A 22610-nucleotide genomic window follows, 5' to 3' on the forward strand; every position below is an offset into this window, starting at 1 on the left:
AGTTTTCCATTCATACACTGCCATTAAATCTGTCTTGTTCTGGGAAAACATGATACTCGGCAGACGTAAATGTAGTGACCTTGAACTTCCATTTGTTTTTTACGTCTGTAGAAATGGCACAAATTTTCACCGCAATCACGTTGATATCACATGTGTCACGTTTTAAAGTACTACAATTTCACTTGTAATATTTTGCGTCTTACAAAGTTTGAAATTTGATCAGTGACTGAAACGGAATCATACCATATTAGGCAATATATTGGATTTTCTGAAGGTGACCTTCAGTGTCGCATTTATTCTCCTTTGAGGCCAATAACTCTCTTGTAGTTTTATTTTTTTAGCTTTGATACAATATTTTCAAATTTAGGATGAGGCTGTAAGACAGACAATCAGAAAAAAATTGTTAGAAAGGAAACAGGGTTTTTTATGGTGGGTTCATTGACGTAAATATTTTGTGAAGGGGAAGGGCATTATTTACAGGGAGGTGTATTTCATGAAAGAATATAATAAACCCTTACCCTGCTGAATTTTTAGAATGAACTTGTCCATCTTTCATTTTGGACAGTACCATTTACTGTTAAAAGGGGTGCTTATCAAAAATGTACTGACTGAATGGCGAACAGTGCAGATCATGATCTACACTGGTTGCAAAGGCAACATCAGTCATTCCCAGCATGATTAGGATTAAGGGAGATGTTTAGATTACAATTGAGATTGTATGGGTAACTCTTCAAATTGGAGGGTAGGGGTTGGGAACCAAGGTGTATTCGCCAAGCATGGAAAGGGGCTTAGGAATGTCAGTTACAGGTATGTTATATAGGAGGAAATTATTTTTAATCACATATGGGAGTAGGGGTGAAGTTGTGAGGGGGTGGGGGAGGGGGAAGGAAGGGATGGGGGCTGAAGCTGAAGTTAACTTGAAAGGAAGTGTATGAGGGGGAAGGAACATCTGACAAAAATATGTGTATTTGTTTAAATCAGTTTAGGTTTGCGGGTGTACAAAACAATATTTCGTCGCTTAAATTTTGAAACATTTTAGTGTCATATCTATAATGCCATAAATCAGTAAAGGAAAATATCTCTGAATAACTTGATACGAAAGCAATAAGTTTTTATGTCCTCTTTCTTTCTTTTGTTATAATAAGATTTATGATAGCGGTTTGTTGCTGGTTATGTGATAAGTAGAAAATAGCATGCAAACAATACATGCTGCACGTGGTACACTAGTCACGAGTTGTGGCTTACCATCTGACAAAAAAAAAAAGAATGATCTTGCTGTGAAAATAGCATTTATTGTCTTCATCTCACATTGACTAGATACACGTGATGTCGCAAGATAGGATTGCCTGTTCAGCTTTAATTAGATTACATTCTGTTGTATGGTTATCATTTTCTGTGAATCTATACAATTCTGTTTTAATATTGGCGCTGAATATGTGATACTTTCATAGGAAGTGGGTGAAATTGACACCAGGATATTTTATTTAGTATTCAGCTTTGTTCACACCACTGAGATATTTGAACTTGAGTATGAAAATACATATTAAATCACCTTTTTGCGCTAGGTGGAGTTTTACTGTAGGTTCCACACGTTTTACCGTCTGTTTCTGTGTCTACCAAAAATGTTTTGAGGTGCACTTAGATTTACCTTGTCTGTACACCTGAATGTCCATTCATGTGTCCATCCGTCTGTCTGACTTTGTGTCTTGCATACTTCAACAAATATTTGACAAAGTCGTTAAACATCATAGGATTGTTATTTGAGCCGCGTCATGAGAAAACCAACATAGTGCATTTGCGACCAGCATGGATCCAGACCAGCCTGCGCATCCACGCAGTCTGGTCAGGATCCATGCTGTTCGCTTTCAAACCCTATTGCAATTAGAGAAACTGTTAGCGAACAGTATGGATCCTGACCAGACGGCGCAGATGCATGGATCCATGCTGGTCGCAAATGCACTATGTTGGTTTTCTCATGGAGCGGCTCATTTCCTCACATGAAGCTGTGTACCTGTTTCACTGAGACAGACGAGAGTTATGGCCCATGACCTAAAAGTTGGTGCTTCATGTATCTAAAAGTGTTTGACCTAGAGTCATGAAACCATACAGGAATATTATTCAGCATGTGAAATGGTGCTTTTGGATTTCACGCAGCCAGACCAGAGTTACGGCCCTTGAATTAAAGGGCCTAAGTTTTGTGTCAAATATATCTTATTATATAAATAAGTATCTGACCAAGGGTCGTGAAACATTGGATATTATATACCCCACCCCCACCCCACTCCAAAAAAATGAAAATAAACACTTTTTCAGTTTCTTTTAAATAGCGTTTCTCGATGGCATTTATCTATACCATATAACTTTACTATCACATATTTATTGACTTAAAATGGTTATTATTCTAGTTCTAGGAATGGAAATGTGACATTTCTGTTGTTTCAAATTACGTGCATAATTTTTTTTCTATCTTCAGTGACATTATTTTCAAAATAGACTGTTTCTGTAGGTGTTCTCTGTATTATTGTAAATAAACAATTATCAATAATGAGGATATGAACTGTTAACTACTATCTTTTTATCTATTTTTATACTGGATAAAGAATTTGATTTTATCTTGCGTAGAACTACACAAAGGAAAAATGATATTCCAAATTACATTGAAGGTTTTTAAATGCTGTAACCTTTTTCCTGTATTGTTTTGAGCTATTGCTGAATCAAAATCTGGAATAATTTTTTTAGACTATATATGAGCCGTGCCATGAGAAAACCAACATAGTGGGTATGCGACCAGCATGGATCCAGACCAGCCTGCGCATCCGGGCAGTCTGGTCAGGCTCCATGCTGTTCGCTTTTAAAGCCTATTGGAATTGGAGAAACTGTTAGCGAACAGCATGGAGCCTGACCAGACTGCGCGGATGCGCAGGCTGGTCTGGATCCATGCTGGTCGCATACCCACTATGTTGGTTTTCCCATGGCACGGCTCATATTATAAATATTTTGAAATAATGTAGTTCAGTAGCTGTTTCCCATAATGCCAAAGTACTTAAATTTATTATATTTATGTCAAAGTGATTAAGTGTTTTAGGGATTTAACAGAATTTTCAGTTTATTTGTAAAGTATTTAGAACTGTTAGTACAGTGGAACTTTTTGAAGTCAAACTCTGATAATTTGAAAGCTATCCTTTGCTCAAACTCATCGTCAGATCACTGTAAAATCCCTATGTAGTGTATAATTTTCTATGGCTCAAACTACCAATAACTTGAAAATTTTTGCCGGTTCCATAGCGTTAGAGTGAATGAAGTTTGACTGTATTTCAACTTAAGTTGAAGTATTTAAGATATAATTAGGGTTATCATAGGTTGAACAATGTTATATTGATTGACAAAATTCATGTAAAACATCCATTTATAGGCTAACTCTGATGCTATAGCTTTTCATACAAACATGCAAATTATCTTTTGTATGAGAAAACTCTGAAGATTTCATATCAACATTATACTATACTGAATGCAAACATACATAGTTCATACAATAAATTGAATGAGGAGAAAATTGTAAATAAATGTCTATTACTTTAGATACTTCCATTATAAGCGTTATTTTGTCTAATTCTTCATTTTATTTATATAACAATGTCTTTAAATTCTCTTATCAGTATATCATCTATATGTTTGTAGTGACCTTTCACCAACTTTGCTGTTGACAGTAACTGCAGTACAAGTATAAAGAAATCTATTATTATTGTTATCTGTGGAATTTTATGACATTGATATTAATATGTGTTTAAATTTTTGACTTTTACCATGTTTGACAGCTGTTGTTAATATCGAGTCACCTCATAGCTGTTCTCGTTTAAATGAAATTTGTTATAAATGAAGCTGTGTTATTGTCTTTAAATCCAGAATTTAGAAAATGTTTGTAAAAGAAATGATATTTTTGTTGTTATTGTTATGAATATTTTGTTGTTTTGTTGAATAAATTGATAAAAATGCATTTTGTTTTTGTGTTTATTTGCTACGTTTTTAAAACATTCTTGAGTAAAAAATTGAGATAATATGGGCATGAAATTTCATTGTTTGTAACGATAATGGATATTAAACCTGTTCTCCGCAAGTGACTGCCAACTTCCCCCACATGAATCAGAGGTGAAGGACGAAATCATTTCAGACACAATGTCTTCCATCAAATCGTCGGACAGAATCGAACTCGCAACCCCAAGAATGATTCCTCAACAAATATTAATGATTTTAAGGTAAATTTGTATTTCAGTTTTAACATAGCATCCAAGTTAGATTTTCAGATATTTTCAAATAAGTGTGCATTTAAGATATAACACAAAAGTTGTCAAAATTGTGAGATGAGTGCATGTTTTAGCTAAAACAGAATATAATCAAATAAAATTTTAAAAGTTGTGTGCTGTTAATTAAAAACAAAGTATCAAAGTTAAATTTGAGATAAGTTTAAGCTCTGACAAAGAAAATGTTTCAGCCCTATAAGGTTTTAGCTTAAACACTTAAACTTAACTTTTGAGATAAATTGAGTTTTAGCTAAAATACAGATAATATCCATGCTAAATTTTGATAGTATGATTTTTAGTTGTATCTCAAAGTAAGTATTTTAAGTCCTCCAACAGTTACGGTGGGAAGATAAATGCAGTTTCAGTCCGTTTGTTTCCTACATTTTTCAACGTCCGTAACTATGTTGAGGAGTGGGAGACTTATTTTTTCTGTGAAACATGAAAATCATAATAGTGCCATAGTTAATTGCAATTTGCAACAATCTGAATAAAAACGTTTGTGCCCAAGGACTTCCACAACTACTTTTGAATCTCGTGTTTAGAAGATTACAACTACTTTTGTCTCGTGGTCGGAAGATTTATGATTACTTCTTTCTTATGTGGAAGAGCCATCACTACTGACACTATAGTTTAAGACCCAGCACTACTTCTGTCTCCTGTGTGGAAAATCCAAAGATAGATACGTTTGTCTCCTGTGTGGAAAATCCACAGATCGCCCCCTTAATGCAAAAAGGTACCAAGTGCCTTTTTTATTCATATGCTCATGGTACCTTTTTGCATTAAGGGGACGACTGATACTTTTGTCTCAAGTGTGGAAGATCCACCAGTTCTTCTGTCTCATGTCTTGAAGATGCACCAATAGTTTTGTCTATGTGTGGAAAATTCTCAACTAGTTCTGTCCCATTGTGCAGAAGATTCACCAATACTTCTGTCTCGTCTCTCGTGTGTGCAAGATCCATCACTACTTGTCTCGTGTGTACAAAAAAAGAAAATACACTTTTACCTTGCCAACAGTAGATTATATTAAAATTGTTGGGTTAATTTCATGTTTAGTCGAACTTCGTTAACTCAAGCTTGTTGGGACTGACAAAATCTGTTCAAGTTATTTGTAGTTTGAGTCATCGAACAAAAATACATTATACAGGGATTTTGCTTGGACCTGACTATCGGTTCGAGTTTGAATTATTTGAGTTCGAGAGAACAATGTTTGACTAATTTTGACTTCCATAAAGGGCGGCATTAAGTCATGTTTCTTCGTTAGCTAATATTTAGTTTATCCATCCAGAACAGCCCCATGTGGTTCTGGGACGATCTGTGTATGAAAAGAATTGAAACCACTGTCTTACCCTTGCATGATCGTAAGAGGCGACTAATAGGGTCTTAACACTTGGTTTTGCTGTAACTATGTGATTCCAGCAGGTATACAAATTTTGATCCCATACCTCGTGTTTTTATTTTGATGTAAATGAGATGTGGAACCAAAATTTGTAGTCCTGTTTGGCGCCATATAACCTATACTGTGTTGGTGCGCCGTAAAACCCAAATCAAATCAGAACACTTCATGCGTCAGATACACCTTTCAAATGGTTCAATTAATGGATTCTGATAAAACTTTTTCACAAATGTTAAACATGACGAAATGCGTTGCACACAAGAAGTCTATACCTGCAAGGTGAAGGTCACAGACAAGGATTCTAACCTCCAAACTCTTACTCTAATGCACAGTGTCAAGGGCACCCACTTCTGCGGGCATTTGTCACTTAGAAGTGGTATCTTGTTTCTGAACTTAAATGATCATTATTTTGTTGTCATAAAATGAAGCACAAATCAACAATCGAACATGTGCCACTACACACAACAAATCAGTTCTAATTATGGTCTAAGTACCTGAATTAAATTGATTAAAATGATAAAAAGCTATTTAAGGAGCATTGTGAAAAAGCTAATTGAGGTGTTTATCGTGTTTCCTAAGTACATTAATTTCAAGGGAGTATTCTCTGTTAAAAATAAACCACATGATTAAATTCCAAGCAAATAATTTTTATAAGCTCGTCTGAAAGATGGGATGTATTATGGGAACACCTTTTGCGGGCAGTCGGGCGACATCCATAAACTTTGTCTGGAGCATTTCTTCTTCATGCATGGAGGGATTTTGATGTAACTTGGCACAAATATTCACCACCATGAGACGGAGTGTCGTGCGCAAGAACCAGATCCCTAGGTTTAAGGTCAAGGTCACACTTAGAGGTAAAATGTCAGATACAAGAATGACTTTGTCCAGAGCATTTCTTCTTCATGCATGGAGGGATTTTGATGTAACATGGCACAATTGTTAACCATCATGAGACAGACAGTTATGCACAAGAACCAGGTCCCTAGGTCTAAGGTCAAGGTCACACTTAAAGGTCAAAGGTCAGATACAAGAATGACAACTTTGTCCAGAGCATTTCTTCTTTATGCTTGGAGGGATTTTGATGTAACTTGGCATAATTATTCACCATCATGCGATGGAGTGTCATGCGCAAGAACCTGGTCCCTAGGTCTAAGGTCAAGGTCACACTTAGAGGTCATAGGTTAAATACAAGAATGACAACATAACAAGCTCTCGACGGGCGTATTTTGCGACTATGGCACCATTGTTATGAATTAAATATATCCAGTTTCACCAGGCACTGTACAACCTCTGTTAACACACTTCTAAAGCGTGACTACCTCCTTAAAAAGGTTGTTGTTGTAAACCTACTGCCTTACAAAGACATATGAGCCGCGCCATGAGAAAACCAACATAGTGGCTTTGCGACCAGCATGGATCCAGACCAGCCTGCGCATCCGCGCAGTCTGGTCAGGATCCATGCTGTTCGCTAACAGTTTCTCTAATTCCAGTAAGCTTTGAAAGCGAACAGCATGGATCCTGACCAGACTGCGCGGATGCGCAGGCTGGTCTGGATCCATGCTGGTCGCAAAGCCACTATGTTGGTTTTCTCATGGCGCGGCTCATATAGTGTAAACTTACCTCACCTGAGCAACTACCTTGTTACAAAGGCAGTTATAAACTTACCACTCCAAAACAATGACTGTAGACCAATTCGAGAAAGCTTTCTACAGTTATCCATTTGACTTTAAACTCGTAATCGATAGGGGTCATAGGCCGATCCTTAGGTTTTTGCACAAAAGCGTTCTTCAGTTATGGATCGGAAACCATGGAGACTGACAGACAGAAACTCAGATTACTACAGCTTGCCCTGTTCTGGAGTTGGTAGAGAGAGGAATAAAAATATTATCTTGTTTTTTTTGTTGGGTTGAACATCACACGATTATAGGTCACTTGACAATTTTCCAGCCGTTTTATACTCGCAGAAGATTCCAAGTGTCACTCCTGGTACTATTTCACTACAGGTGAGTACCAGCACTTGGGTAGAACAACAGGCCATCCACTGCTTCTAATTAAGAATTCTATATATCAAGCATGGTTTCAAACCCATAGTAGACAGGGGCATGTAAATCGAAGCTCGAGATCTTGACCACATGGCCATGGGGGCGGCCCACAAAATTAAGTAAAAAAGAATATTGCATTTCTTTAAACCATTCTGGACAGTCATGTACTAACCAACCTAAAGGGATACTTCAAAATTTCTGTCTGCTACATCTAAGAAGTTTTGAAAAATATCATTTTAATCAATATTCTGTAATGTATCTGATATAATTACCACAGACATTATGACGCATGTCCGTCATGCAAAGAAAAATACAGCAGTCATGAACCTCCCAGATCAAAAAGAACCCTATATTGAATAATTCTGAACTAATCACATGAAAAATTAAAACATATGTCTCACAAACTCGTGCATATTAACTTTTCATTACCTTATATGGATAGTTACTTTTCTTGCATGACGGAAGTATTTAGCTTGCAGAAATATTAATCAAGTCTATTTTGATGATTTTCTTCTTAAGTCTGACTGTATGATTACTGGCTCCGCCTTTCAGCTTCATAAATCAACCTTGAAGGTAATGGGATCACACGTGGCCGACCTCCACAAAAATTTTCTGATCTCTTAAGACTTGAGCGGGTCTTTCCAATTTTCAATAAATTTAGTCAGAATGTTTATGTGCATAAAATCTCAGCTATTTCAAATGATCTGCACATCGGGAGTTTGATCCAGCTCTCGAATTAGACACATGCACACAATGGCAAAACATGTCTGTTAGAGTGCCCCTTTACATTTGGCAAAGGTTTTTTTATATTCACAAAATGTTTATGCTTTCAGTGTTTTTGGTTTTTTTTTGGTTTTTTTAAATAACCGGTGTCTTTTGGAGAAAAAATACCCCAAAACGGGGAAAATCCAAATCACTTGATTTTCATGATAACAAGTACAGTACGTATTTGCAAGAACTGATGCCAATGTTCTTCTGATGCGAAGTAAACGTAGTTAGTATGACATAATTATTAGTTAATAACAGCTGCAGGAGTTGTAAATATGAAGCAACATGGTGGTAATTGGGGCTGAAAAATACATAAACGCAGACTATCGTAAAACTATTCCCTTGCATATTATGGAACATTTTCTATTAATTCCAAGGGGAAAATATGGTCTTCTTTAAGGGGATATATTTATTAACTTTATGGGAAAATATGGCTATTTTGGCTAGGGGAAATAGCCTGTATTCGGCTGTTAAAAATAGCAAAAACAAATCACTGGAACTTTTCCTGTGAGCTACACGTGAAATTAATACACTAGTAACAGATACAAGAGGGCCATGATGACCCTATATCGCTCATCTGAGTACCATTGCTTTAACCAAAATCAAAAAGAAAAAATTCTTACAAGGTACAGATATGTCAAAATACACCTAAAAATTGGAGGTACCATCCATGTTGTACCACAGAAAAGTAGTCTTGGTTTTTCCCTACGGCCAATAATAAAAATGTTACTACATAAGCTATTTATAGCAACATAAAAGGGAAGTAAATAAAAGAGACTTTTTGTAAGCGAACAGAAGAAGGATCTGCCAAATAAAAACAAGAGCACTGCAATGCAACGCAAATGCAGAGCAATATTCACATAAAACAAAGTCATATGACCTTTGACCCCTAAGTGTGACCTTGACATTGAAGTGAGCCATCCGAAACATGCCCTCTGCACGTCGTTTCAATGTGGTGAACATTTGTGTCAGGTTTCTCTGAAATCCATCAAGGGGTTCAAGAGTTACAGAGTGGAAGGGAAATTGCTAACCAACACACAGACAGACAGACGGACACCGAGGCGATAACATAATACGTCCCTGCGGTGTATAAAAAGGAATCAAGATCTTATAGTGATACAAGTTGTGTGCAAGTTTGGTTAAAATCAAATCATACATGAAGCTGCTATTGTGCAGACAAGGTCAGAATAGCCGATTTTGGCCCTTTCAGGGGCCATAACTCTGGAACCCATTACGGGACCTGGCCGGTTCAAGAAAGGAACCAGATCTTATGGTGACACAAGCTTGTCAATTATTAAATTCAAATCAAAATGTAAACCGCTATTGAGACAAGGGCAAAATAAGCTAATTCCACTGGCCCTATGGGGCCAAAAATAAGTAAAAGAATGACACCCATTCTGGATCTAGCCGTTACTAACCACAAAGGAACCAAAATTTCTGTGACACTAAAGTTTTGAAAGTATTTTAAAATCAATCATTAAATGACTGCTATAATTACACAGACATAGGTCCAAAAGAAATAAGCGATTCATGACCCTTCCAGCCATAAACTGAACCCATATTGAATATTGCCACTAATCATAAAAAGAACCAAGATCTTAAATGTGATAACCAAGTTTGTGTGTCTAACGTTTTGATAAAATTATCAAAATATAATCAAGCTTTATGTTTTCCAAAGTCAAATGTAGATTACTGGTCCCTTTCAGTCATAACTCAACCTAATAATGGGATCATGGCCATTCCAAGAAAGGAACCTTAGACTATGGTGATCATCACAAATTTGTCAAGTTTGTTAAACAAATCTCAGCTTGAACCAGCTCTGAATTGTCAGACATGACAATTGGAAGAAGAATGAGTGCCACAATATTTCAAACGTTTTTTATATTAGACAAAAGTTGTTATTTTGTGTTTTTAATGATTTTTTTTTTTTTTGGATTTTTTTCCAAATAACCTGTTCTTCTAATGGGGGGGAAATACCCCCAAAAAGGGAACCAAATCACTGATTTCAGAAACAAGTAGTACGATTTGCAAGAATGAGCAATTCTCGATGAGAATAAACGAGTGTTTCACATAATTATTAGTTAAAAAGCTGCAGATTGTAAATATGAACAACATGGTGGTAATTGGGCTGAAAAATACATAACGCAATTCTAAAACTATTCCCTGCATAACGGAACTTCTATTAATGCCAAGGCAAAATAGTCTTCTTAAGGGAAATTTATTAACTTTATGAATATGCATTTTGCAGGATATAGCCTGTATTCGCTTTAAAATGAATAAAACAAATCCGAACTTTCTGTGACAAACTAAACTTATACACTAGAACAATACAAGGGCCATGATGACCCATATCGCCATCTGATACTTCTTAAAAAATAAAAGAAAAAATTCTACAGGTACAGATATCAAAATACACCTAAAAATTGAGACCAACCAATGTTGTACCCAGAAGTAGTCATGTTTTTCCTACGTCCAATCATAAAATGTTATACATAAGCTATTTATAGCACAAAAAGGAGTAATATAAAAAGACTTTTTGTAAGCACAAAAAGGATTGCCAATAAAACAAGCACGCAATGCAAACAATGCAAAGCATTTATAAACAAGTCATATGACCTTTGACCCCAAACGTGGACTTGATGAAGCGAGCCATCCAATCTGCCCTCTAAGTCTTCAATGGGTAAAACATTGTGTCGTTCCCTAAATCCATCAGGTCAAGAGTTACAGAGTGAAGGGAAATTGCTACCAAAGCACAACAGACAACGACACGGGCGATAAAAATTCAAGCCATGCGGCGCATAAGAAGAATCAAGATCTAATAGTATACATGGTGCAATTTGTTAAAATCAAATCATACATGAAAGCTGCTATTGTGCAGACAAGTCAGATAGCCGATTTATGGCCTTTAGGGCATAACTTGGAACCCATTACGGACCTGGCTTTCAGAAAGGAACCAAGATCTATGTTGACAAAGTTTTGCAAGTTTGATTAAATTCAATCATAAATGAACTGCTATTGTCAACAAGTCAAATAGCTAATTCCGTCCTATCAGGGCCATAACTCTGCAACCCATTATGGGATCGGGCCGTTCAAAAGGAACCAAGATTATGGTACACAAGTTTTGTGCAAGTTTGTAAAATCAAATCTAAAAGAAGCTGCTTTGTGCAAAACATAAGGTACAAAATAGCTAATTTTGACCATTCAGGGGCCATAATTCAGACCCATACTGGAATCTGGCCATTTCAAGAAGGACCAAGATTATGGTAAACAAGTTGTGTGAAGTTTGGTAAATATCAATCATAAAAAGCTGCTAATGTGCAGACAGGTCAAAATACTACTTTGGCCCTTCAGGGGTCATAACTCTGGACACCCAAGGATCGCCAGTTCAAGAAGGACCAGATCTTATTGTGATCAATTGTGTGCAGTTTGGTAAATAAAATCATAAATGAAACCACTATCGTGCAGACAAGAAATTGTTGATGGATGGACGGACGCACTGAGGGATGACGGGTGATCACAAAAACTCACCTTGTCACTATGTGACAGGTGAGCTAAAAAAAACAGCAAGAATTGTTCGGTATTTCACTAGATTTATTCAATAGAAATGCATCTCTATGAGACAAATAAACAATCAAATTCTGTATCAGTGAAGCCATTTAATTCCAAGTTCTGTATCATTTGTAAAAACATAAACAGAACTATAATCTTACACAACAAAAAATCCCAGTTTATTGCAAACACATTTTAGTTTCATAGATTTAATGAAAGTAAAGTAGAAAATTTATCAAAGAAAACAAATGTCGAAAGTTAACTAAATAAAGTTTTAAAAAAAATCCTTGTCTGATGTAAGTGGTAGTGGAAATTAAGGTGCGGCTGTAGACCCAGGGGTCAGACATTATCTGCAATCACTAATATGGCTAGTGTTTGTTCTGTCTAAACACAAAGACAAGTTCAAAAACTGAAACTTTTTCTTCTACACACTGTCAGTGCAAATATTTCAACTGTAATAAACTGCTACTTGATAGTATTATAATATTTGTGTGGCAAAAAGCTTGTCCTTTTCAAAGTTAGCAGATCATTTTTTAGCAGAGACACAAGTGTTATATATGTTGAAAAATCAAGGGAATTTTACAGGTAAACCTTTGTTAAACGTGAGGGAGAATATATACGAAATCAAATACAAAAATAGAGACTTAAAATCAAAATTTAGATATAAATTTAACCTTTAGCTTGCTGGCTGCAATTCTGCCTTTGCAGCCAGTGCAGACCACAATCAGCCTGCACAGATCTGCCTGCTGATCATGGTCTGCGCTGTTTACTATTCAGTCAGTAAATTTTCAGTGAACACCCCTTCTAATAATACAGGGTACTGTCCAAACTGAATGATAGACCAGTTCATTTTAGAAATTTAGCAGGGTAAAGGTTAAACACGTCAAACTGGTAACAGAACAGACCTGTTATATAATATTGTACGGCTATGTTCAGTTGAAGACGGGGTAAGTTTTCTCTAAAATATCTATAAAGTTAAATGCTGTCTTCAGAATAAAATGTTTAGGTCATACTATTTGCACATGACAATGGCAGACTACTTGGGTATTTTTTTCCTTATGTTTAAAACAAAAAATCAATTTTGTGGGGTAGTATTGGAATTTTATATTAGCTAATATTCCCAAACAGTTCTTAAGAAATCTACCTGCAAGGTAATTAACAAAATTGTTACTTCAAAAAGGGGATGACATTTTTAAGCAGATAACAAAAAATACTCATCCCCCATGCGGCAATATATTTGTAGTAAGTGCAAATTGTACAAAAATGTAAGTAACAGCAATATTGAAAGTAAATGGACACCTTTTGGTTATTTCTGTAAGAAAGTCTTTCGTTGTTATATAAATTGTATATTAGAGTTTTCCTTAAGACCGTGTAAACAGAAATAGTTATGCAGTCAATGTAAATAGAGATAGTTATGTAGTTAGTGTAAACAGAATATGAGCCGTGCCATGGGAAAACCAACAGTGGGTTTGCGACCAGCAAGGATCCAGACCAGCCTGCGCATCTGCGCAGTCTGGTCAGGCTCCATGCTGTTCGCTAAAAGTTTCTCCAATTCCAATAGGCTTTAAAAGCGAACAGCATGGAGCCTGACCAGACTGCGCGGATGCGCAGGCTGGTCTGGATCCATGCTGGTCGCAAACCCACTATGTTGGTTTTCCCATGGCACAGCTCATATGTATGTAGTCATTGTTTGCAAAAGTACATAGGGTCATCTACTGTACTTGTAGATAATACATTAAAAAAAAAATATCTGTAGTCAATGTAACTTAAGAAGTCTTAAATAGCAGTCAAGTAAACTGAAGTGTTTCCTTTAGTGAATGTAAAGATAATGCTGTTTTCTTCAATAGTCAAGGAAACAAAAGCTTACTACTGTTTTAGTCAATGTAAGAAACTAAATTCTTCTTCCGTAGTCAAGGAAACTAAATCTTAAGGTTATAGTACTGTAATCAATGTAAAAAACTAAATTCTTCTACAGCATGTAAAGAAACTAAAACTTATTCTTATAGCCAACTTAAGTTACCAAAGTCTTTTCCACTAAGTTATATAACTTTACCATTGTACTCAATGTAACAGAAGAATATGTTCTATGTTTTTTTACGTAGCCAGGTTATCTAAAATGTTCTCCATAATATTAATGCACAGAAAATACGGTAGATCAATCCTTTCCCTGTAGTAAATGCATGCTGCTGAGATATATTCAAATTTGTACTTAAAGGAACTGACACATGTTTCTGTTTTCAATGTAAGCTACAGATCTTTAACACGGTGGTTCAAATGACTAAAGCTTATTTCTCTTGTCAATATAAGCTACAGATATTTATCATTGTGGTTCAGATGACTGAAGTTAATTTCTGTTGTCAATGTAATATACAGATACATGTTTGTATTCAGATGGCTAAAGTTAATTTCTGTAGTCAATGTAATATACAGATACATGTTTGTATTTATCATTGGGTTCAGATGGCTAAAGTTAATTTCTGTAATCAATGTAATATACAGATACATGTTTGTATTTATCATTGTGGTTCAGATGGCTAAAGTTAATTTCTGTAGTCAATGTAATATACAGATATTTATCATGATTGTGGTTCAGATGGCTGAAGTTAATTTCTGTAGTCAATGTAGTATACAGAGTATGTAACTCATTTAGTTGTCAAAAGCAGTCGGTGTATATAAATAAAATGTCATCAAAGCAAGCTCAATTAATACAATCATCTGCTATATAACTGCTAGTTATTAGTTGTCACAGAAACATAATACAAACTGACCTACATCTTAGAACTGTGTGTATGAATCTGAAAGTTGATCACAAAGTTGACATAATCAATACATGTGTACTTATGTTTGTGTAGTCAGTGATATCTAAAGAAGTCCCATGAAAACTGAAAAGCTTGAATGTAATGTATATAAATAAACTTCAACCAATGCTTACTTACAGTTAAAGTTAATAACTAATTACACTGTAGTTGGCAAAATTTACTGACAAGACTGAATTTGCAGTGTATGAATCGAGAGCAGTTAAGAAGTCAGTAGTAAGATCTAACTTGGGTGTTGGTAATTTTCAAACAAGAAGGGCTCCGGTTCAAAAATCTACACAGTATTTGAAAACATACCAATCTGTAGTTCCTATGGACAGCCCAAACATAGATTTACGATACATATAATTTTAAAAACTTCTTGATACATGCATACAAAATGCATTTCCAAACCATGCAATGAATTAATAAAACGATGAGAAAAGCAAACAAAAAATGTCTGTTATTCCACAATCTAGAATATATGGGTAATATACAATGAGTACTTGAAAATAATATATTTCTGATCTTCATAACACAACAAGTTGATAAAATTGTAACAATTAATTATTTCCGTTACCTGTCGCTAAAACGTCACGACTTGATTACAAATGGATGGAAGATGAACGACAGCTGTTTATCATACTGTCAGCACACAATATTCTACTCATTTCTAATGTTCAAGATTTTTTCCCTCACAAAGAAAAAGCATCCATACACAAAATGCATAAATGAAGTAAACTGCTTTTAAATTTGCCTACAGGTCTTCTGTTAATACGAAAATACAAATTTGTGATGTCAAAGCAACAACGTAACTTGTCCAATATTTCACAATCCAACAAGCCTCTAAAAACACTCATTACGGATATCACTCCAAAAGGACACATATCAAAAACACATATATCACCCCAGTGATATCAATATGTGGGACAAAATGTATATACAAGTAGGAGCATCTTTTATCACAGCTTGTGTTCAGTAAACGTGCATCTGCAAATAATCGCAAATTTTACATCTGCAAATAATTGCAAATTTGTACATCTGCTCACTTTCACTATTGTATTTTCATATCGCTCATCTTTTCTTTTCCTATATCTATGTCCCACATATTTTCACAGTGTGTGTAGCTATTTTTCTTTCTACCTTTTCATTTCTGTTCACATTTCAAAGGAATTTTACTCCTTATTTTCCTTATTTTGTCAGTTGATGGAAAATTTTTCCCATCTCATTATTTTTTTTCAACACCATGAGTTTACACATGTAAACCCCTATATGGTCATCAAGGTCATAAAGTCCTTGATTTTCAAAGAGAAGAACCCACAAGATTTGCCATGTGATTTTCAATGTGGTTCCGTCTGTCTTTGTTGTTTCTGAAGCTCAAGAAGACGTTCTAAAGGAGACTGTGCCTGACTCGACCAGATTGACTGAAAATATACAGAAATATATAAATGAGAGTATGTGTGTGTTTTGATTTAGTGTCTTTTCCCACAAATTTTCAGACATATAAGTGATGGATATCTACTTACAGCAGTGAGCACAATGTCCAGCTTTGTGATGCTGCCTTACTGGAATAGACATGATGGTAAACAAGTATGCAAAATATGAAAGCAATATCTCAATGGACTTCGAAAATATTTGGGGTGGTATGCAAACTTTAACATTTATTCTAAGTCAAAAAGGGGCCATAATTCAGTCAAAATGCTTGATAGAGTTGCCTCCTCCTTTTTACAACTGGGGTCATGATGGTAAACAAGTATGCAAAATATGAAAGCAGTATCTCAATGGACTTTGAAAATATTTGGGGTGGTATGCAAACTTTAGCATTTATTCTAAGTCGAAAAGGGGCCATAATTCAGTCAAAATGCTTGATAGAGTTGCCTCCTCCTTTTTACGGACTGGGGTCATGATGGTAAGCAAGTATGCAAAATATGAAAGCAATACCTCAATGTACTTTGAAAATATTTGGGGTGGAACGCAAACTTTAACATTTGTGTGACGCTCATGCTAACGCTCACGCCGACGCCGGGGTGAGTAGGATAGCTCCCCTATTCTACGAATAGTCGAGCTAAAAATGATCTTGACCTTGACCATAGAGATATAGCCCTAACATTTGAGCCAATACACCTCAGTATTATCTAATGTTTATTAAATTGAAGTTCGAATGAAATCAATCTGTTACTTAAAACATTGCAGTACTAGACAAGAAATACAATATATAAATATCTAAGAAAACAGTGAGTGACCTTGTCTGTAAACTTGAAACTTGACCTTGGACACAAGTATCAGACCTGTTGTGTGAGATATCTTCTAACACTTATAATGTTTCTAAAATAATTAATTGGAATCCTTTTAATCTAAAAAGTAAAAGCTGAGACCGGAATTGTTTTGGACAGATAGACATAATACAATATCTTTGCTACAATTAATACATACCTCATCTTTGACAGAACAAGAGCTGTCTCCATAGGATGACACATGCCCCCGATGGCACTTTGAATGAATAGTTATGGTCGATGTTAGAGTTTAGGACCTTTGACCTACGGACCTGGGTCTTGCGTGTGACACGTCGTCTTACTGTGCCACACATTCATGCGTAGTTATTTTAAAATCCATGCATGAATGACAAAGATATGGACCGGACACACCCATCAATGCACTATCATGAAATATGACCTTTAACGTCTAAGTGTGACCTTGACCTTTGAGCTACGGACCTGGGTCTTGCGCGCGACACGTCGTCTTACTGTGGTACACATTCATGCCCAATAATTTTAAAATCCATGCATGAATGACAAAGATATGGACTGGACACGCCCATCAATGCACTATCATGAAAAATGACCTTTAACGTCTAAGTGTGACCTTGACCTTTGAGCTACGGACCTGGGTCTTGCGCGCAACACATCGTCTTACTGTGGTACATATTCATGCCAAGTTATTTGAAAATCCATCCATGGATGACAAAGATATGGACCGGACACGAAAATTGCAGACAGACCGACAGACGGTTCAAAAACTATATGCCTCCCTTTGGGGGCATAAAAATTAAATGTACTTTACAATAAAATTATATGATTTTTTTTAATTGGACTTCATGGTCAACTCCAGATCTTCATATGCTTTATAAAGAAACAGTGCACTTGATGTATCATATTTAAAACCATGTTCTGACCTACCTGAACATTATTCTGGAAATAGGGTCCTTGAGGGGGCTGCTCCCCTTGTTTTAGACTCCTGTCGTCTACAAATCTCAGTCCCATATCCATCCCCTGCCCTCCTGACTTCATGTCCCCTCCGTAATTATCTGAGCTGGGATCTGGTGAATTACGCATGCTGCTCGACTCCGATGAGAAAGGGGATGACCCAAGACCTGCAACGATTGCAAATATATAGTTTACATTCACAAAAACATTTTACATTCACTCTATTCTTTTCCATTGAAAATTATGAGGTTTATTTCGTATGAACAGCAAAAGGATTAAGACAGGTGTCAAAGTTATGACAATGCTGCTGAGCAATTACAGACCGCTGTTTTGATGAGACAACGTTCCTTAAATGATGTTGCAGTTGTTCTGTCTGGGGAACAGAATGGCCAGGAGGCTATTTCTAATGTTAAATGCAATAAAATGTTTGTAATTTTTAATGTAACCTTGTTTACAAATGGAAAGGAAATATAATGTAAATATAGGAAATGAATTTTGTTTTCCAGTGCTCATGCCATAGGATCAAAAAATTAACCATGATTTTTGCATGAACTTTGCATGAAAAAAAAGATCATTTCTTAAATTCTTGTAGTTTTATTTCCGGTCAGAGATACATGGGAGGGTTTGGAGACCAAAACCCTTTAAGCACACTTTTAGCATACTGTATAACTATTTATTTTTATAAGGAAGAACTATAGTTCATTTTGCAAAAACTGCTAGTAGTATTTCTTGAGGACATGAGTTCATAGATTACAACTTTTGAGAATGGAATGAACAAGAATTTTATTGGTTTGTTTGGATTTTCATTTCCTGTTTTGATTAAACCCATAAAACCCATGGAAGTTAGACCCAACAAATATTAACAATTTCAAAGTAATATATTTTTACTAAATATATGAGCCGTGCCATGAGAAAACCAACATAGTGGGTTTGCGACAAGCATGGATCCAGACCAGCCTGCGCATCCGCGCAGTCTGGTCAGGATCCATGCTGTTCGCTAACAGTTTCTCCAATTCCAATAGGCTTTAAAAGCGAACAGCATGGATCCTGACCAGACTGCGCGGATGCGCAGGCTGGTCTGGATCCATGCTTGTCGCAAACCCACTATGTTGGTTTTCCCATGGCACGGCTCATTATAGATATTTCAATCATATTTCTTATCTTTTCATATTAGCAATTTTGCTTTCTCTTTACATGTAATTCATTCAATTTAATATTGTATTCTTTTGAAATTCTAAATCTCTTTCATGACAGAATTGACAACTAACAGCAGTTGCTAAAATACCAAATGTTTCTAAGATTGCGTAACAATGTATGTTTTTCATGGGTAATTTCTTTAAAATGATGTTTCTCATTCTAATGGCATGGAAAATGTGGAAAAGGTTTCCAAACAAACTGGACATGTTATATAACAGGCAGCTTTTCCAAATTTTCCAAAGAAAAATGCGTACTCTCAATGAAACATTTTGTTCACAGTATCTCTCTGTTTCCATGGAAATTTGGAAGTACTTCAATTGATCTATGAAACTGAGTAAGCACTGTATGTGATTTTAAGAAAAAAAAAATTTGAAATTTTTCTCATCCTGTGATAAACTCATATTATCAGCTTTGGTTAGATTGGTAAGGGAGAGTTTTGTATACTAAATCTATATCTCTTCAGAGGGAATGGTTGAAAACTGTTGCAATGGAGAATGTTTACCATATTTTTATCGCAAAAACATCCATTCTTGTACACAAATTTTGAAAAGGATCGAAATAAAAGTTCCTTTGTAGTCAGTAGTTTTTTTATCAATTGTTCAAAAAACTGTTGTTTTTCATCAATAACATATAATTCGAGGGCTTAGAGCGAAACTGGTCTATCTGTATATAGAAATAGAAGCAGATAGACCAATTTTGCTCTAATCCCTCGAAATTATGTGACCACCTCTAGTGTTGATACAAGCAGGGGCATTTTATTTACCATTGTATAACAGTATCTGAATCCTCCATTCAATTGCTGACTCAAAAGTAACCACTAATTTGTAACTGTTTATTTCAGCACCTGTGTTTTTTTTTGGGTAGCAAAACAGCCAATTTTGCAAAACAAAATCAATAGATTAGACATTAACCTTTAGCATGCTGATGGCAAGTGGTTTTTGTCTCTGTGACCAGTGTAGACCAAGATCTGTGCAGGCTGATCATGGTCTGCACTGTTGGCTACTCAGTCAATAAAGTTTCAGTGAACATCCCTTTGAATAACAAGTGGTACTGCTCAAATTGAACAATGGACCAGTCCATTTTAGAAATTTGGCAATGTAAAGGTTAATTTGAAAGGCATTCATTTCATTCAATTCTTTTTTTTTTGGTTGGGATTTTAGTCATTAACCCTTAGCCTTCTGGCAGCAAGTAATTTTTGCCTTAGCGACCAGTGCAGACCAAGATCAGCCTGCACATTTGTGCAGTCAGATCATGGTCTGCACTGTTCACCATTCAGTCAGTATCTTTTTGGGTAAGCACCCCTCTTAACAGGTAATGGTACTGTCTAAATTGAAAGATGGGCAAGTTCATTTTAGAAATTAAGCAGGGTAAGGGTTAACATAGTTTAGGCAAAAAAGTGACTTTCAAACTTCAGCAGAAGAGGAATTCCCAAAGTGTCTGTCCAGGAAGTATTTCAAGATAAGGTGGAAACCGTGAGAAAATCAAACCAAAACCAGCTGGATGGCTTCTTCATATGAAAACATTCAAACATATAGAGGTGTGAGGGAAGTGTAAATGATCTTAACCACTTCACTATTAATCAGTTATAAACTAGAGCTATCACTAAAGGTGATGAATGTACCCCCTCGCATGCATTGACATAGTACATTGCAATTGACACAAGATTGCATAATTATGTGGACTGTATATATACAGACTGTATGTATACAGTATTGTAACAAAAAACAAAGTCCCATAACTATGCAGAATATTTATCTAAAAGAATGTAACATGCACCATGCACAACTAGGGTTGGTACTGATCACTTGTGTGAAGTTTCATTAAATTGTGTGCAAGGGTTTGGTAGATTAGGCACGCACAAGATTGCATATGCAGACTGTATGTACATAGTATGTTAACAAGAAACAAAGTCCCATAACTCTGCAATTTTTGTCCCTGAAAGAACCTAACATGCCCCGTGCACAACTATTGTTGTTACTGATCTCTTGTGTGAAGTTTCATTAAAATGTGTCAAGGGGATGAGGAGAGATGGTGCGCACAAGATTGTGTCTATGTATATAGTATAGTAACAAAAAAACAAAGTCCCATAACTATGCAAATTTTTTTTCTGAAAGAACGGAACATGCCCCATGCACAACTACTGTTGTTACTGATCACTTGTGTGAAGTTTCATTAAACTGTGTCAAGGAGATGAGGAGAGATGGTGCGCACAAGATTGTGTCTATGTATATAGTATAGTAACAAAAAAACAAAGTCCCATAACTATGCAAATTTTTTTTCTAAAAGAACCTAACATGCCCCATGCACAACTACTGTTGGTACTGATCACTTTGTGAAGTTTCATTAAATTGTGTCAAGGGGATGAGGAGAGATGGTGCACACAAGATTGTGTCTATGTATATAGTATAGTAACAACAAAACAAAATCCCGTAACTCTGCAATTTTTTTTCTAAAAGAACCTAACATGCCCCATGCACAACTACTGTTGTTACTGATCACTTGTGTGAAGTTTCATTAAATTGTGTCTAGGGGATGAGGAGAGATGGTGCGCACAAGATTGTGTCTATGTATATAGTATACCGTAGATACCGGTGTATAATGCGCACCCTTGTATAATGCGCACCCCCGATCTTAGTCCAAAATCCTGGGAAAAAAAAAAAAAAAAAAAAATTTGTCAATTTTGAGGTGGATGGAAAACGAAAGTAGAGTTTACATCGACACCGGTAATAAATTTTATCTCAACGACAGAGAGCAGCATCGGTCTCACGGTACTATCGATTTTTGTTTTCTCGAAAATAAAACCAGTAAATTATTGTTATATTTGTTGTTTTACCTTTTTTAATTCACTATTTTGAATAAATAAATAGCAGCTGATTCAATATTTCGGAATGGTATCTTTCAAAATGACATGAGCTTCTCGATTTAAACTGATAACAAAAGGTGTGATAGTCTTTTTGTCACGATCATGAAGCCAGTAATTACCGGCAATCAACGTGTCACCTCGTGTCAATTATGTTGTTCACAGTTTGATCTCGGTTAAAGATAATTCTCGATCTTTAATTAGTAACATAATTTTTGTGATTTATAAACATTTCTTTCGTCAAAATACTTTTAAATTTATATGAAATCAATTTTGTTTGAAAGAAAAATAAACAATTCGATCTTTTACGGAACGTAACGGCAATCTTAGATTTCAGCGGAGACAGTAAGCGCGGGGAGTAGTTTCCCTTTACCAAAATGGCGAACATCGGTAACAAACTTGTTTTGAAGTTGGAAAATTGTCTATACTTGTGTATTATGCGCACCCACGATTCGGGGGTGGTCCCGGGGGTCAAAAAACTGCGCATTATACATGGGTATCTACG

General features: G+C 35.8%; 1 protein-coding gene across 1 annotated transcript in view; it reads right to left on the reverse strand.

Annotated features, from left to right (window-relative positions):
* Positions 1–12071: 12071 nt before the first annotated feature.
* The window catches only part of LOC123555637 (nonsense-mediated mRNA decay factor SMG7-like), a 67678-nt gene continuing 57139 nt past the window's right edge, over positions 12072–22610 (reverse strand). The window contains exons 25-26 of the mRNA XM_045346233.2: positions 18022–18215; positions 12072–16269 (exon numbers count right to left, since the gene is read on the reverse strand). Coding sequence (XP_045202168.2) covers positions 16186–16269; positions 18022–18215 — 278 coding nt within the window. The 3' untranslated portion in view covers positions 12072–16185. The remainder of the gene's footprint in view (positions 16270–18021; positions 18216–22610) is intronic.

This window comes from Mercenaria mercenaria, chromosome 15, assembly GCF_021730395.1.
Source record: "Mercenaria mercenaria strain notata chromosome 15, MADL_Memer_1, whole genome shotgun sequence".
In the NCBI taxonomy this organism is placed as follows: Eukaryota; Metazoa; Mollusca; class Bivalvia; order Venerida; family Veneridae; genus Mercenaria; species Mercenaria mercenaria.